This window comes from Notamacropus eugenii, chromosome 1, assembly GCF_028372415.1.
Source record: "Notamacropus eugenii isolate mMacEug1 chromosome 1, mMacEug1.pri_v2, whole genome shotgun sequence".
NCBI lineage: Eukaryota > Metazoa > Chordata > Mammalia > Diprotodontia > Macropodidae > Notamacropus > Notamacropus eugenii.
This window is the reverse complement of record NC_092872.1, coordinates 666,100,147-666,117,786: the sequence shown is the minus strand read 5'-3', so window position 1 is coordinate 666,117,786 and position 17,640 is coordinate 666,100,147. Positions and strand designations below refer to the sequence as shown.

Here is a 17,640-nt window from a genome sequence, read left to right as displayed (position 1 = left end):
TTTTTAAATGAAGTGAGTGTCCATAGTTCTGTATTCTGTTGACCTTCTAGGTAGCATCACGTAGTTCTGGGATTTCCTGTAAGGAGTGTGAAGGACGAGCCCCTCCCCTCTCCTCCACACCCTCAAAACTACATAGCAGTGAAAACATGGCAGCTAAAGTCTCATGCCCTGCCAAGGTGAACTTGGTTCTGGGTTGCCTTTTCTGTATTTCTTCTTTCCTGATATTGGGGAAACAAATATTGATTCTCAGAGGAAAACAATGTAGAGCTGGGGGAAAATATATAATGTCTGATCCATAATCTTTCAAACTACTTTATGTTGGATGCCTTTAAATATCAGCATCCTATTAGGGCATGATAATAGTTATGCTTAGTTGGTTCCAGTTTGTTGTTCTCCTTGGGTGCTTGTGTTTCATATTCAGCACTTCTTATGTGTGTAGGAAATAAATAATTATCCCATTCCTGATTCACATTGTACATCAGCTACTTTTCTGCTGCCTCCTTTGGGCAGGACATGAACCCAAAACTAAACTTTAAGCAGATCTTTCTTTGGGTGCCAAGGATAGTAGTAGAAAGATCCAAAGAGTACAAGAAAAGGATTTGATACAGCTCAAGCAGGTTGTAGGACTATAGGTTAGATATTTTACACTTCACCTTGGTTCTGCACTGTCTCCCTCAAAGTTCATGTCTTCTGGCAAGCCAGATCATGGATTGGATGGAACATTTACCTAGGGATCCTCTTCTCTTCCATATAGTCTTAAAGTAGTTTGCCCTCCTTCCAAGGTTCAGCCAGCACCGAACTGAAGAACCAGTATCTCCAAACCTCTCAAGCTAACAAGGTGGCCTCCAAGCCTGGACATGTCCATATCAGATCAATATTTGTCCACTTCAGATCAGGAAAGAAGAAACACAGAGCAGGTGGCCCAAAACTGAGGATCACTCTCTCCAAAGCAGAGTATAGGCTTTAGCTGCCACTTACTCTTGGTAGCAAAGGTGGGAAGTTGGGGAAAACTCTCCTTTCCTTCTCTCACCCTTTATGGGAAAACCCAGTGCTATATGATGCCATGGAGGGTTAAAAGCAAGGGAAAGCCGAGGCAGAACCACTTCTATTTTTAAAGGTCCACTGAGTCATCTTCCTGACCTGCTCAGCAGCTGATAAAGTCTGATTATCTCTAAGCAGGAATCCTCTTCAATACTGACGAGTCATGCATATGTGTATGACGGGGAGCAAGAAAGGCCCTTCTGCACATGCTCTGTTCAGTCTCATTACATAAAAATTCCTTTTTTTCTGTCAGATGTGCATTACTGAGTTGAATGAATCCTGGTCTGACCCAGTATGTTGTTTGCTATGTTCTGATTTGTTATTAATGCTTTACCTCCCCAAGTCTGAACACATCAAGACTGGCTTTCTCTAGTGATTTTTTTTTTTTCTTTTTGGTCCAGGGTTGGCAGCTCTTAGCACTCTGCGTTGGACTCTTTCTTCCCCAGCATCCATTCCTCTGGCTACTGAAACTTCATCTGAAGAGGAATGCTGATTCAAAGTATGCATCAGGTCAACCAAATGATGACCCTTTAAACACTAAGCCTGAACTCTTAGTTTTGAACTCATGGGCTACCCAAAATTAGGGTATTCCTTCTTCCTCAAGATAGCCCTTGAAATTCTTGAAAAGTTAGCAGAAGTCTTCTTTTCTGTAGGTAGAATGTCCTTGTACTGATGATATAGTTCCCAAAGTTCACTCGGAGAGAGGAGCTATTTTCTGTGTTTTTTCCCTAATTTCCTTGGTGCTAGGTTATTTTCTTATATAAAAAAAAAAAAGTTTTAAGATTAAGAATCCATTCAATCAGCACATCAATCTCCAGGTAAAAGAGCTTGAAAGCTCAGTTAAGGTGGTATTCTATGACTCAAAGGAGAATGTGTACCTTAATATGTTGGTTATGATATTAGGGGGAAAAAAACCAACTTTCTTACAATTCGTTGTTGAATCTTTCAGCTATATCCAACTCTTTGTGACCCCATCTGGGGTTTTCTTGGCAAAGACACTGGAGTAGTTTGCCATTTCCTTCTCCAGCTCATTTGACAGATGAGGAAACTGACTTTCCCAGGGTCACACAACTAAGAAGTTAGTATCTGAGGCCAGATTTGAACTCAGGAAGATGAGTCACCCTGACTTCAGGCCTGGTACTCTACCCACTCAGCTATCCAAAAGCGGAATGGGGTCAAAGGGTTGTTGTAGTTGTTTAGGTGCTGAGCTTCCTCCTTATCAACAATCTTCAAGCAAAGGCTGGATGACCACTTACTGGAAATATCGAAGAGGGGAATTTTATTTTTTTATCATTCCCATCTTGGATTGGATGGTTTCAAAGGTCCCTTCTAACTCTGAGAATCTCTGATTCTGTGACAGATAATTAACTAGATTATACTGACTTACACAGTAGGGATTTACCCAGTGTAACAGCAAGGACCCTGGCATACACAGGAGGACCTGCTGCACAGGTCCTTAGATCTGCTTTTCTAAAAAGAAAGCAACTTTTGAAGTTGCTTAAAGTAGATTGTAGATCTGCTTTAATCAAGCACAAATATAATTCACTTAGTTCAGGGGGGAAAGTATGCACCCTGAACTTCAGAGAAAATGCAAAAAACAAATAATCAGCAGACAGGGCTTCCAACTGTCTGACCGTAAGCAATATATATATCACAGATCAACAGACAAATCCAACTGTCTGACCATACATACATAGTTCAGAGAGAGAAGCACCAACATCTGGGTTTTCAAAGCCAATAGGCTGCCCCAAGTCTCATCTGGCCAAGCAAACACTTCCAATGAGTAAGCCCCAAAGTAAAACCTCACCTCAGAGTCTATATATACTTTACAGAGCCAAAGGGTATCACAACCCTTGAGAACCAGTACCTCATTAGAAAATTAACAAAAGGTACTTGAGGCCTATTAATGGGCTGGAAAGATCTAATTAACATTACACCCAAGAGGCCCTAGGGTCTGTGTCCACAATTCCCCTCCCCATGAGAGGGCATCAGTGAATCTCTGGTCATAGATTGAAAGATTAGGTCTTAAACTTGGCTTCATCAACAGTTAGCTTTCTTTAAAAAATGAGACAGTAAGATCAGTATCCAAAAATCTAGTTTGACTTAGTAACGTTTTGTTAATTAGAAATCACAAAAACAGTAATCAGTCACCTTTGTATAGTGTTTTAGTTTATAAACACATCCCCTCATGTGATGGAGATAACACAAGTATTATTAATCTCATTCTACAAATAATGAAACTGAGGCCCTAAGAGAAGTGATTTTTTTGATACAAAGCCAGTGGTAGAACTGACATTCAAGCCCAACTCTCTTGATTTCAGATTCAGTGCCTTTTCTATTATCCCACAATGCTGTTCTGCATGCTATTTTCCACTAAAATTGCATATTCCTGATACTATAATGGTTGTTTACTTTTGATTTGTTTATATAATGGTATCTGTGTCATTTCTGTTCAAGTCAGTTTGGAGTTAAAAATAGAATAATAGAAATAAAGGAAGCAAGTTTGCTAGAGATTTTCCCACCCAAAACAAATATCTACATGCATCCATACTCTTTGCAGTGGGGATGGAGAGTGGTAATGATAGTGAGATGGTGAGTCAGCTAGGTGGCACAGTGGGTAAAATGCCAGTCCTGGAGTCATCTTCCTGAGTTCAAATCTGGCCTCCGACACTTACTAGCTGTGTGACCCTAGGCAAGTCATTTAACCCTGTCTCAGTTTTTCATCTGCAAAATGATCTGGAGAAGGAAATGGCAAACCACTCCAGTATCTTTGCCAAGAAAACCCCAAATGAGGTCGCAAAGAGTGGGACATGACTGAAAACAACCTAACAGCAACGATAGTGAGAAGTGATTTATATTTTAGAGAACTGCGTTATTTAAAGTGTTAAAAAAAAAAAAGAGGGAGAGCATTTGGTGAATGCTATCTTAGTTTATTATAATTTGCATTATTCAAAAGTAAAACATCCATTAAAAAAGCACAGAAAATTTTAAGATGGCTTAGATCTAAGAAAAGATTCCTCAATGTTTGATGTGCACCTTAAGGCCAGTATGATCCAGGGCTCTTGAGGGTCCCCAAAACCCTTTTAGGGGGTTCTTGGGGTCAAAACTATTTTCATACTGGTACTAAAATGTTTTTATTTATAATTAAATATCAATAAATATAACCCACATAATTAAATGCTCTTCGGGAGATGGTAATCCTCACTGATTTTTAAGAGAGTAAGGAGTCTTGAGACAAAAAAAAAATGTGAGAACCATTAGATGATCTTACTTAAATTTGGTCTTAGACCATTTCCTTTTCTTAGATTCTTTTTCTTTTATTTTTTTTCTTTTGCATGTAACAGGACAGAATTTGGGAAATACGCTATTTACTGCCAGCGATGTGTAGAGAGAACTCAACAAAATGGAGATAGAGAAGCAAGACCCTCAAGGATGGAAATTCTTTCAACTCTTCTTCGAAATCCTTACCATCATTCATTGCCCTTCAGTATCCCAGTACACTTCATGAATGGAATATATCAGGTAGGTCAGTTCAGTATTTCCAAAATCATTCATGCACTGTAATGAGTATTCACGAAGGGCTAGAGGAAGTGAAGCAATTTAAATATATAAACACCTGCCTGTGTATAATAAACTATAAACTATTTTTTGGCCAATACCATTGTATTCCTAAAGGGAGGAAAATAACTTTTAAAGTACATCGAAATCAAATCAATAATTCTAAGAGAAACTCATAGCATATTTCTGAATATTATTATCAGTTATTATTATACTTTCCAAATTATATTTCCTTGATCTCTTTCATTAAAACATGTCAGTCATCTTCTAGACTGAGGCAAAAACATCACCCTTGACTTTAAGCTATACCTTGACTCTATTATGCTGAGCATAATGGCACATGCCTATAATCTCACTTACTGGGGAGGTTAGGATTAGTGGATAGATTGTGTACGGGAGTTCTGAGTTACAGTGAACTAAATTGTTCTGAGTAATAGTGAGCTGACTGGATGGCTTCCCAAAGCCTGGTGCCAATATAGTGAACTCTTAGGAGCAAGGAGCCAAAAAGCTACTTAATCAAGGGCAAATCAGCCCAGGCTGGAAACAGAGCAGATCAAGTCAAAGCTTTTGTGTCAGTTAGTGGTGGAGTTAGGCCAATGAGTAGCTGCTTTATTACCAGCTTGGATGAAATAAGGAGACTGAGTCTCAAAAAAAAAAAAAAGTCAAAAATTGTTAATCTGTGTATTATATAGTAGGATAAAGGTGATGGTAGAGACTGGAGATCATATGACTGACCATGTGGGAGCTTGGTTCCTGAGGACAATAGCCTAGTCCAGCACTGATGTAAGAAAGGTATCCCTGAGTGGGGGTGGGACAGGAAGGAAGCATGTGCATAAAAAATGATATTGATCTCTAACCCCCAGTGGAAGAAAGTGGGATGGGAGAAATCCTCCCTTAAAAACCAGTAACCTAATTCTACTGATGACTCTGCCCTCTTCCATTTTTTCCCTCCATCTTAACTCCAATCCCTACCTGACAACTTTGGGGTGGGGGAAGAAAGCATGTTCAATCTTCCTTTGTCTGGTTCAGGTAAGAGTGAGCTTCACCTAGATGTTCACTCTTACACCTCTTCCTCAATATTTATATTTTCTTCCCATGCACCTTGATAATGAGAAATTATATATTCTTCCCTTTTCTTTATCCTTTCTACACTAATGTATTCTTTTACCTCCTCTTTTCATTTCCTCTTCTGCCCTCAGAAAAGAATTGATCAATGCCTCTCTTCCATTTTTCTTATATAAACTGCTTCATTATTCTTTAAAGACATTAAGGTTCTGAAGGGACACTTGTTTCTTTTTCCTCTATTAAAATGTTAACACTTCATCCCTTTATAGTTCCTTCTAATTGTTCATACAAATTTACCTTTCTAGGTTTCTCTTAACTCCTGTGTTTGCATTTCAGAGTTCTTACTCTGCACTTGTTGTTTCACTAGGAATATTTGAAAGTCCTCTATTCCATCAAGGGTTTATTTTTTTCTTTCTCCCCTAGGATTATACTCAGCTTTTCAGAAAAAGTTACTCTTTGTTTTAAGTCTGTCTTTTGCCTTTTGGAATATCATATTCCAAGATCTCTTTTTGTTTACAGTATAACTTCCTGGTCTTGTGTGATTCTTACTGAGATTCCTTGGTATTTGAATGCTTTCTGGGTGTTTGAAATATTTTTTTCTTTATATGTAAGCTCTGGATTTTTTGTATGACATTTCTGGGACTCTTCCTTTTAAGGTTTCCTTCAGGAGATGATTGATAGATTCTTTCTGTCTGCAGTTTATCCTCTAGTTCTCTTAGATATGGGCCATTTTTGTTTGTGATTTCCTAAAACAACCTGTTCAGGTTTGGTTTTTTATCATGGTTTTCAGGGGTTCTAGTGATTCATAAATTATCTGTCCTTGACTAGTTTTGTAAGTTAGTTATATTTGATGGCAGATACCTTACATTTTCTTCTATTTTTTCAACACTTCAATTTTATTCCAATTTTTCTTGCTCTTTTATGGAGCTGTTAATTTAGTTGGTCTTTTCAGGGAGTCTGTTACTTGTAATATGTTCTCCGTTCAATGATTTTTCTGTTATTTATTGCCTTATATCATTACTAAAGAAAAATATTTGTGATAAAGAGTTCAAATTTTGAAGTGCTGAACAGCTTGAGGCTACTCAGACATTAAACCTAATTTCCTCCAGGGCTGAGAATTGTGCCTGTCACATAGTAAGCACTTCATAAATACTTGTTGATTTACTCATTTTAGGGCTCAGATCAGGATCCAGTTAGCAGTGAGTGTTTTTCATCCACTTTGTTTTTTCAGTGTGGCTCCTTAACATCTTTTCACTGTTTTTTGAGACATTTGCTCATTTTTACCTTATCTTTGTCTATATTATTTTGTAAATGAGCTGATACTGGACATTGCATTTGATTATCTCCCTACTTGAAAAGTACTCTGATATTCCCATAAATGGACTTGTAAATAAGGATCAAATGAGATAATATTTGTAAAGCACTCCATACAGTGTCTAAAATATAGTAAGTACTTAATAAATGTTGTTCCCTTTACCTTTATGTCCAACAACAACAAATGTATATCCATTTTATTTTTTTATATTAATCTTTATTTTTTTCCTGTATCTTAAATTAGTGCCGCTAGGTGGTGCAATGGGTAGAGTGCTAGTCCTAGAATCAGGAAGACTCATTTTCCTCAGTTCAAATCCAGCTCAGACACATAATAGCTGTGCCACTCCGGGCAAGCCACTTAACCCTGTTTGCCTTAGTTCCTCATCTGAAAAGTGAGCTGGAAAAGGAATGCCAAACCTTTGCCAAGAAAGCCCTAAATGGGTCATGAAAAGTTGGGCATTTACTGAAATAACTCAACAACAACAAAAATAAAAACCTTAAATTGCATGAATTTGTTGTTATTTCTGTTCAGGTAGTTGGATTTGATACTTCTACCACAGTGGAAGAATTTTTGAATACTCTAAACCAAGAAACTGGAATGAGAAAGCCAGCCCAGTCTGGATTTGCACTCTTTACAGATGACCCTTCCGGCAAAGATTTAGAACACTGTCTTCAAGGAAACATTAAGGTAAAGCCAAAGCATTGGGGAGGCACATTCATTAAACAATAAAAAACTATTTGAAAACTTGTTTGAAAAATCCTCAAGCTAAATTTTTTAAGTCACATAATGTCTATCTCCATACTTCAAGGATCCATGCATTTTTTTTTCCACTCCCCTTTCACCAAGGCAAATTCCTATCTCTCTAGTATTTAGTGGGTGGTTTTGAATAATAATGCCTGCAATCATAACTTTTATGTCGCACTTTAAGGACTGCAAAGTACTTTCCAAATGTTAATTAGATTTGTTCTGGAACTATTCATCATTTCATGGCTTTCCCTCTGGTAAAGAACCTGTCTGAATTTAACTAGACTGGTCGTTGGATGAAAAATTTGCGATCTATTAACTGGGCCTGTGTCTGAAACCTTTTCGTCTTAGTAGAATTAAGAGCTTGCGTTCAAATAGCCAGCTCAGAAGTACTCCTTAATGAGACAGAGGAAAACTTTACAATAGAAATACATAGCTTTATATGTTAAAAGAAATTTTATCAAGTAGCGAAATATTTGCTAACATATATTCAACGAATATCAATAAAGCAAAATGTATGTCAGTCTGTATATTTTTCCTTTTTACATTATCCTTTTTTTAATAAAATAAATTTTCTACCTATAGGTAGCAATTTTTAAAATCTTAGAGTATTAAGCTGGAAAGGATATTACAGATAAGGAAATGGAGGCCCAGAAGGATGCAACTTGTCCAAGTCACATAACTCATTCATGGGAGAGCCTGAATTAGAATTCAGGACTCTTGATTCCATGCTAGTGTCTCTCATTCTTGGCATGGGCGTTGGCTATACTTGGGGACAAGCATTCTACTGAAAATTAAAATGAGAATGCAATTCGAAAGTAGAAGGAAAGAAAACTGAACTCAGAGATACTGAAAAGGCAATGTAAAATGGTGGAAAGAAGGCTAGATTTGGAGTCAAATGACCTGGGTTCAAATCCTGGGTAACTTTGGGAAAATCACTTACTCTCTCTGGGCCTCAGTTTCCTTATCTGTAAAATGAGAAGACTGACTAACTAACCCCAAAATTCCCCTCCAAGTCTGTATCTTGTTTCCTAGTATCAAACAAACTAAAGACATAAGGAAAAAATGTCTAGTAATTTGACAAAAACACCTTAAGTTGCAATACACTTTGGTAAGTTTCTTTTGAAAGCTTAAGCTCTATAGTACATCCTTCAATAATTCAAACAGTTTTTTTTACAATACAAAGAGAGGCAGCAACGTGGCACAGTGGGCAGATTGCTGACCTTGGATTCAGGCCCCACATCTGGTATGCCCTAGCTCTATGACCCTGGGCAGGTCCCCAGGCAACACCAATCAGGTGGCAAGCTGCATTGGAGGAGGGAGTTCCCTCAAGCAAATGAAATCACAGATCTAGTCCAGAAATTTTTTTTAATATTTTATTTCAGCCCTGCACTGGATTCCTCCTTTGGCCGCTCATCATGGCATGGGAGTGACATAGTCTGAAAGATGATGCCAGGGGACTGTGAGCTCTGCCATTTCTCCCAAGGCAGTTAGGGCAGTTCAGTGGAAAGACTTGGAGTCAGAAGTTTTTGAGTTTGACTCAGACGCTGACTAGAGCTCAAGTCTGGGCTCAGATACTTTATTAGCTATGTGACGCTGGGCAAGTCACATCCCCTCTTGTCTGCCTGTTTCTTCCTCTGTAAAATGGAGATAATAATATGACTTACCTCCCGGGGTTTATTGTGAGGATAAAAATGACATACTATTTGTAAAGCATTTTATAAACCTTAAAGCGCTGTATAAATATTAGCTATTATTGTTATTATTATTAATTATTTTTTCCAAGTTGGAAGGGTGCTAGGTAGTACACCAGAGAGAGTTCTGGACAGCTATTAGCTGTGTGACTTTGGGCAAGTCACTTAATTTCTATCAAATTCAGTCTCCTTCTATTTAAAATGGAAATTGATTATAACATCCTATGTCGTAGGGTTTTCTGCAAGGATCAAATTAAATAGCATACGTAAAGCACTTTGCAGACCTCAGAGTACTATACAAATATTAGCTATTGTTATTATTAGTCAAAAGATAAAAGGTATTTCCTTTAAGAACCAACCATGCTAAAGTAGGAGTGACTTACCACCCCATGGACTACATGGAAATGATTTTTGTGGCCACAGTAACTCTCAAATGTCCTACCAAGTCCCTGAGTGACTGGTACCATCTTTGGTGGAAAGAATATTCACACCTACAAAATATGTACTACATTACGGTTAACTCATTGGGAGTATTGGTGGCCTTTAATATATGTTTTTCCTTTCCTGAATCCCATCATGAGCCTACAGATAATCCAATAATCCAGTTCCTTTTCTCCTAGACCCATTCTGTTTTCTTCCACCTTGTAAGAAACTAGAAAGGCAAGTCTTGGCAATAGATGGCTTGGAGCATTAGGGATGCCAGTATTTAGCCAACATCATCAGCTTATTTAATTTGATTGAGTGGAGTCAAGTAAACAATGGTTGCTTTGTTAAGTACTCCTTTTGTATCTTTTAAAAATGTCTGCTAGTGACCCTGTAAAGTTAATTATATTTTCCTTCAGGTCTTTTCTTAGGGTTTTAAAGATCTCCTTTTCTTTAGTTGGAGGATTTTAGAAAATGCTGTTTATATTTCAACCCCCCTTTGGAAAATACCTTAATCTCAGTCTAAAGCTGAATCTGAAAATGCTCCTTCTTTGTGGTTGTATCTGGGGCAGCCACATGGTACAGTGGATAGAGAACTGAGCCCAAGACTTGAGTTCAAAATTGGACTTAGTGTGACCCAGACAGGGCAAGTCACTAAAACAGTCTTCCTCAGTTTCCTCTCTATAAAAACAAGAATAATAATAGTATCTAATTTGAGGATTTTGAGAATAAAATGACTACATGTGTATGAAGAATTTTGAAATCTTTAAGCACTGTATGTAAATGGTTATTATTATTTAATGACCTATTCACAAGTAAATTCCAGAAATCTTTATATTACTAGTCCCATGGAAGAGATCATGCATTAAGATTCTTTCTTCCCATAAAGAGAAATCAATGGCCATAGCCCAAAGTTAATGTGTGTGTGTTTGTGTGTGTGTGTGTGTGTGTGTGTGTGTGTGTGAGTCAAAGGGTAAGTGGATGAAAAAGTGGCTTGTAATTAAAATCCTAAACTGAAAGCTTTACTTACCCATTTTCTCAAGCTTCAATAACAAGCTTCATTACATTTGACTTGATCAGAGTCATCAAAGATTTTCATTATAAATAAATACTTTTCTTCAAAAGATTCTGATTTAGTAAAATGCCATAACTACCAACTCTATATTTTCCTCCTAGATTTGTGACATTATTTCTAAATGGGAACAGGCTTCCAAAGAACAGCATCCTGGTAAATGTGAAGGTACAAGAACCGTGCGCCTGACTTATAAAAACAGGTGTGTAATAATGACTATGAGTGTATGGTTGTGCTTATTGTATGAAGGCTGTTCTTCAAAGGTTTCCACTCAATAGACCCTGTTCTTCTATGCATTCATTTGCTTTTAAATAATATTTTCTTTTCCCCCAATTACATGTTAAAACAGTTTTTTATCTTTTTTTTTTTTTTCAAAGTTTTGAGTTCCAAATTCTATCCCTCCTTCCTCTCCCCATTCCCTGAGATGGTAAGCAATCTTATACAGGTTATACATGTGCAATCATGTAAAACATTTCCATATTAGTTATTTTGTACAAGAAGACTTCAACAAAAAGAAAAGGATAGGAAGGAAGGAAGGAAAAAGAAATGAAAGAGAAAGAAAATGAAAGGAAAATGAAAGGAAGGAAAAAAAGAAAGGAGGAAAGAGGAAGGAAGGAAAGAAGGAAGAAAAAAAGAAATGAAAGAGAAAGAAAAAGAAAGGAAAATGAAAGGAAGGAAAAAACAAAGAGAAAGAAAAAGAAAAGAGGAAAGAGGAAGAAAAGAAAGCAAAAAATAGTACACTTTAGTCTGTATTCAGACAACCTCTGTGCATTCTTTAAGCAAAAAACCCTCACCATAAATCTGTTTTCCTTATTGTAGCCTCTTTAAGAAAGGATAGAAGATGTGGTATCGTAGGTCTTGCCCAATGAGTCAAAGTTTATCCTCTAACTGCTTTATTTAGGGTATTATAGGACAGGTGTCTATTTATAAAGAGTCTGTGACTGGGAGAAGGAGGAAGAAAGTCTACATGGTGTAGCTGTAAATACGGCCAAGGACCTGAAGTCAGGAAGACCCAGGTATAAAGCCCACCTCAGACACTTACTAGCTGTCACTGAACCCTTCAATGACTGACTCAGTTTTCTGGTCAGTAAAACAAAGGGGGTTAAGCTCAGTTTCTTAAGGTCTCTTAAAACTCTCCAGCGATGATCCTATAGCCTAACGAGGTTAAGCATACAGTGAGGTCTTTGTTCTGGCTTCGAAGATATCTTCATATACAGTGCGGAGATGAAGATGAAAAAAGGGAAGGGGGTATTGATAAGGTCAGGGTCTTTAAGAAAATCAGAGTGGGTAGGATCACAAGAACACATGGAGAGGTTGTCCTTAGCAAGGAGAATTACCCCCTGTTCAGCAGAGAGTAGAGCAAAGAAAGAGAGAAATCCTTAAAAAGTAAAGCTATTCAAAATTGGAATCATCAGCTTTTATTAATCACCTTTTATTCTTCTAGGCTTTTGAGTTTTTATAACCAAAAACAAAACAATCCTTGTCTTTATGGTGCTTTCCTTCTCTTAAGGAAAAATCATGTCAGCCAGTGGGGTCAAAGTCAAATAGAAACAGATGCCATTAAACCATACCTAAGGATCCCTGCTGGTCACATATTGACCCAGAAAAACATATATTACATGTTTTGTTTTATTTTATTTTATTTTTTTCCTAAATATTTCCCTGATTCGGGCCTCACTAGGAGTGTTGGATATGTTTGACATATAAATACATATAAATAAAATAGACACAAAGGAAGTATAATTTCCATGACAGGAGGAATGTGTGTGTGTGTGTGTGTGTGTGTGTGTGTGTGTGTGTGTGTAAAAACACATGCAGCTGGGGAGGGTCTGCAAAGGTCTCATAGTGAGTGGAAGACTAATTGATGGAGTAGTATTCCTTTAGGTGATGGACAAGACAAATCAATAAACATTTATAAAGCACCTATTATGTGCTACGCTAAACAATGGGGAGATTATTCATACACACACACACACACACACACACACACACTCACACAGTCAATTAGAGATCATCTCAAAGGGAAGGCATTCACGATGAGGAGGACCCAGAAAGGCTTCATGTAGAAGCTGGGACTTTAGCTGGGACTTCAAGGAAGCAAGAGAAGGCAGCAGGTGCAGATGAGGAGTAAGAGAATTCCAGGCATTGTGTACAATCTGGGAAAAATGCATGGAATCAGGAAGTGGAATAGCCTTTGCTAAGAACAGCTAAGGAGGACAATAGGACTGGGGGAAGGGGGGAAGGGATGAATGAGGTGTAAGAAGATTGGAAAGGTAGGAAGGAGAGGACTAAATTATGAAGGACTTTAAAACCCACATTTAGTCCTAGAGGCACTGGAGTTAATTGAAAAAGGCAGGGTAGGTAGGTGATAAGGTCAGATCTTCGTTTTTAGATCAGTTTGACTACTGAAGGAAAGACTGAGGGATTGAAGGGAGAGACTTGTGTCAGGGAGGCCAGTAAGAAGGCTATTGCAATAGTCCAGATGTGATGTGATCAGGGCCTACACTAAAGGAACAGTCATAGGAAAAAAGGGGGTGTATATGAGTGATGCTACAAAGGAAGAAAACAGGATTTGACCACTGATTGGATATAGGTGATGAGAGAGAGTGAGGAGTCTAAAATGGGCCCTATGTGACTGGGGGAAAGGTGTTACCCTCAAAAGTAATAATTACTAGGAAATTAGGAAAAAGGAAAGGTTTCAGAGAAATGGTAAAGAGTTTGGTTTTAGATGGTGGTTTTCCATTCTTTGGAGATAACAGATGTTCTTATTGCTTTTTCCTAAGATAGTGCTTTCTATTATCTTGGACATACTTCTATACATTATAAGTTCATAGAAGACTGGATTTAAAGAGAGAAGGGACCTTAAAAGTTCATGAGTTCTAGAATTAGGAGGGACCACAGAGGCCACTTTGACAAACCCCTTCATTTTACAGATGAGGAAACTGAGACCCAGGGAGGTCTTGACTTGCCCACATCCTCTGACTCCAAATCCAGTCCTCTTTCTTTTATCTCCCTTTGTTTCAGGTTCTTAAATTTACTAAGCATCAAACATGCCCAACACTCCCAGTGAAGCCCAAATCAGATTAAAATGTAACTGAGAAATATAAAAACAGAACATGTAGTATGTGGTTTTCTGAGTCAAATTTAGCAGGCATTGTTTATTTTACAAGGTTAAAATGAGATCTGCTCCTCCGTCCCTGTTAGGATGTCTTCCAGAAAAGGCTGGATAACCATTTGTTGAGTATGTTGAGCAGGAGATTGTTTTTAAGGTAAAGGCTGGACTAGATAACCTCCAACTCATTCCAACTCTGAAATGCTATGATTCTGACAGAGGAGCCAAACAGAGGGTTAGCCAGGACCAGAATTTGGCCTCACTCTGGAATTCTGAAAGATCTTCCTCCTGCTGTAATAAGTTTCTATTGATAATACTTCTGTCTGTTTTCTTTGATGAGGAGTAGGTAACCTGGAACACCTGGACCATTCTACAAGCTCCTTCCAACCCCTTAACTAGGTGACTTGCCACAGTCAGTGCCTGTCTTTTGACCTTTGACCCTACCAGCTGCTGGGATTTTTCTGACCTTCTCCTTCCAACACCCCTCCCCTCCCCACCAAGCTGGCATGGGTGTATGTATCTTTAAGTGGATGCATTTCAAGCAATTTTCATTTATAGTGGGGGGTAGGGGGTGAGATCATCTGGTTTAGTTTCAAGCCAAGTAGAATCACTTCCATGTATAGTAATGTAGTGAGTTCTCTGTGCTGGGTCATAGGATGATGGCAGTTTAATCAGAGAAGACTGAAGACTTTTCTAGATGAGATGACACAAAGATGGACTTGGACAAAAAGCTGGGGCAGCGGGGCGGGGCCTGATATAGAGGAGGGTGATAGCTCATGCCTTAGAAGATTCTGGTGGGAAAATAAAACACAGTGAATATGTTGCTGTGTTAAAAATCCCTGAGGGTCTTTAACCTTCACGTTCCACACCACGATTGGAAATTTTAGCATTAATTTTTTTAAACATAATAGTTGAAATGATTATATAAGCTGCAACTGTGATAAAGTGCTATTTCCAAAGGCAGTCTCACGTTGTATACGTGGGCACCCAGTTCACGAACTCAGGCTTCCACCAGCACAAAGCTAGGATGGTAACCTGCTGTTCCATATCATGCAGCCAGCTGCTTGAGCAGAGGTGTCAAACTTGTAGGCTTCTTCAGATTTAATGTATTTAATGTCAGTTTGCTGAGCCTTGCCCTAAACCACTAGAGCAAACTCAAGTACAGACAGATGTCAAGTATTCCTCTTATTAGCCAAGCTCAAATATCAATTCACTCTTTATTGTACTGTTAGCAAATCCCATTTATTTAGATTCAGTGAGTTAGAAAACTAATTAGTGGGTTTTCTAACCAGATGCCCTCATCTGTAACCATTTTGAAACTAGCCCTTAAATTCCATTCATACTTAAGCTGCTATTTGGTTTGGTTTCTCACTACGAGTCTGAAAATTGTAGAAGTCAAGGCATGTTCCTCACAAAACAAAACTGGAAAGAGGTCTACCCTGAAGGGATAGTTTCCTTCTCTTAAACAAAAGGATTATTTTCAATAATCCTTTATTGTTTGTTTTTCTCCAGGGCGTGTATTTTTCTTATCCTTGCAGTTTTTGGCTTTCAGTTAGGACTGCTAGAATCAGACCTTGAAAGATCATTTTATTTGTTCCACCACCCTCACTCCGCACTTCTGGTAGAGTCATAATAAAACATTTCCATACAGATGAAACTCTGTATTTGTTGTATTTGTAAAGAGCTTCCTTGGTAAATAATTTTAGGATTTACCAGTCCTCACTACCAAAAGAATCTTCTTTAGACTTAGAATTAGCGTTACTTTTTCATTGCTAAGGTTTAAGACTACTTTGTTCTTCTACATGGGACAGCTAGATGGTGCAGTGGATAGAGCACTGGACCTGGAGTAAGGTCTCTGAGTTCAAATCTAGCCTCAGATGCTTACTTAGTTGTGTCATCCTAGCCAAGTCACTTAACCCTTTTTGATTCAAGTTACTCATCTATAAAATGAGCTGGAGAAGGAAGTAGCAAACTACTCTAGTATCTTTGCTAAGAAAACCCAAATGAGGTCACAAAATATTGGACACGAGGGAACAACAACAAATTCTTTTGCTTCTTGGCTGTTTCTTACTGTATTCTAGAGCAGAGGTGTCAAACTTGCAGGCTTCTTCAAATTAAATGTATTGGGGAAATGTTTAACAAAGTAAATAAAAATGCAATTCAATGTAGATAACGTTTATTTATGGTTTTCTAAGTGAATATATAACCCTCATGGGTCCATTTATACTTGAGTTTGCTCTGGTGGTTTAGGGCAAGGCTCAGCAAACTGACAGCTGTCTGATTTTGTACAGCCTAGAAGCTAAAAATGGCTTTTACATTTGTTAAGTAAAGTTTTATTATATTGTATTTTTAAAATGTAAAAATCATTCTTTCATGGGTGGCACAAAAGCAGGCATCAGACCTGTTCTGAAGTCTTTTCTTATTCTGTCCCTTGAGATCTGATTTGTAACAACTCCCAGGCAGCACAGTATAACGGAAAGAGCCCTGGCATTAAGAATCAGAGGACCCAAGTTCAAATCTTCCCTGTGTAACCGTAGACAAGTCATTTAATCTTTTAGCATCTCAGTTTTGTTTCTCTCAACTGAAGGAACTGGATGAGATCACCTCTGAGGTTTCTATGACTTATGGAATATTAGTTACCTATGTACTTTTCTCCAAAGCCTTCTTTAATTGTAGAGCCAGGATTGAGCAGCAAGAGTCATCTGAGCAGGAAGACCAGTAATAGCTAACAATTATATAGTGTTTACTATGTGAAACAATACAGTTATTCTCGCTTGGTCTTCACAAAGACCCTGGGAAGTTGGTGCTATTATCATTACTACCATTTTATAGATGAGGAAACTGAGGCAGACAAGCTAACTGACTTCCCCGGGTTCATAGCTAGTAAGCATCTGAGGCTGGATTTGAACTCACGTCCTCCTGACTTCAGGCCCAGCACTCTATCCACTGAGCCACCAGAAACCTCATGGTTTCTAAGTATTTCTTTCCAGTGTAGATATCTCTGAATGACTTTCCTTTTGCTGCTTTGTTTCTGCCTCCCTGTGATTCTCTTATCCATTATGATAGAAGATCAATCATGGCCAAGTGTGCCCAGAGCCGTTATGGCATTTCTGCATTTGCTGATTTTTTTCCCTCTTCCCTAGCTGGTCTAGCCTTTTAAAATTTTACTCTGTGAATTTTAAACCATTTTTCTAATTTACTAAAATCATTTTGCATTTTGATCCTGGCTTCTCAAGTGCCGGCAAGCTTTCCACTCTTGCTTCAGTGTTATCCACAAATTTAATGAGCTTTCCCTTTAATGCACTCACACACATAAAAGTCTTAGACACCAGCAGGGCCTGAGGCTGACTGAACACCACCAGCTATGTCTCTCTGAGCTGACATTGCTTCATCCCACATCAGCCTCTGCATGTGAAATACCCCCTAGCCATTTGTGCACACACCTAAGTTATGGGATCTAGACCACCGTTTCCTTGCTAGTGTGTCAAGACTCTTTGGCTCATCTTGAAGATGTCCTAGGTGTGTCAGAATCTGCTGAGTTTCCTTGGCTCAAGCAGTAATTTACCTGCTACATTGTCATGCCTCCTCACATTGACTGTGACCAGCTACCAGTGTT

The 17,640-nt window shown here is 38.2% G+C and overlaps 1 protein-coding gene across 4 annotated transcripts in view; it reads left to right on the top strand.

Annotated features, from left to right (window-relative positions):
* PLEKHH2 (pleckstrin homology, MyTH4 and FERM domain containing H2) overlaps positions 1–17,640 on the top strand; it is a 121,193-nt gene that overhangs the window by 83,602 nt on the left and 19,951 nt on the right. For 3 of the 4 annotated variants that reach the window (XM_072635735.1, XM_072635733.1, XM_072635734.1), the window contains 4 exons: positions 1,443–1,540; positions 4,386–4,567; positions 7,515–7,666; positions 11,017–11,114. In XM_072635735.1, the coding sequence (XP_072491836.1) occupies positions 1,443–1,540; positions 4,386–4,567; positions 7,515–7,666; positions 11,017–11,114 (530 nt within the window). Of the gene's footprint in view, positions 1–1,442; positions 1,541–4,385; positions 4,568–7,510; positions 7,667–11,016; positions 11,115–17,640 lie in introns of all 4 variants that reach the window. The other variant, XM_072635736.1, reaches the window with a different exon arrangement.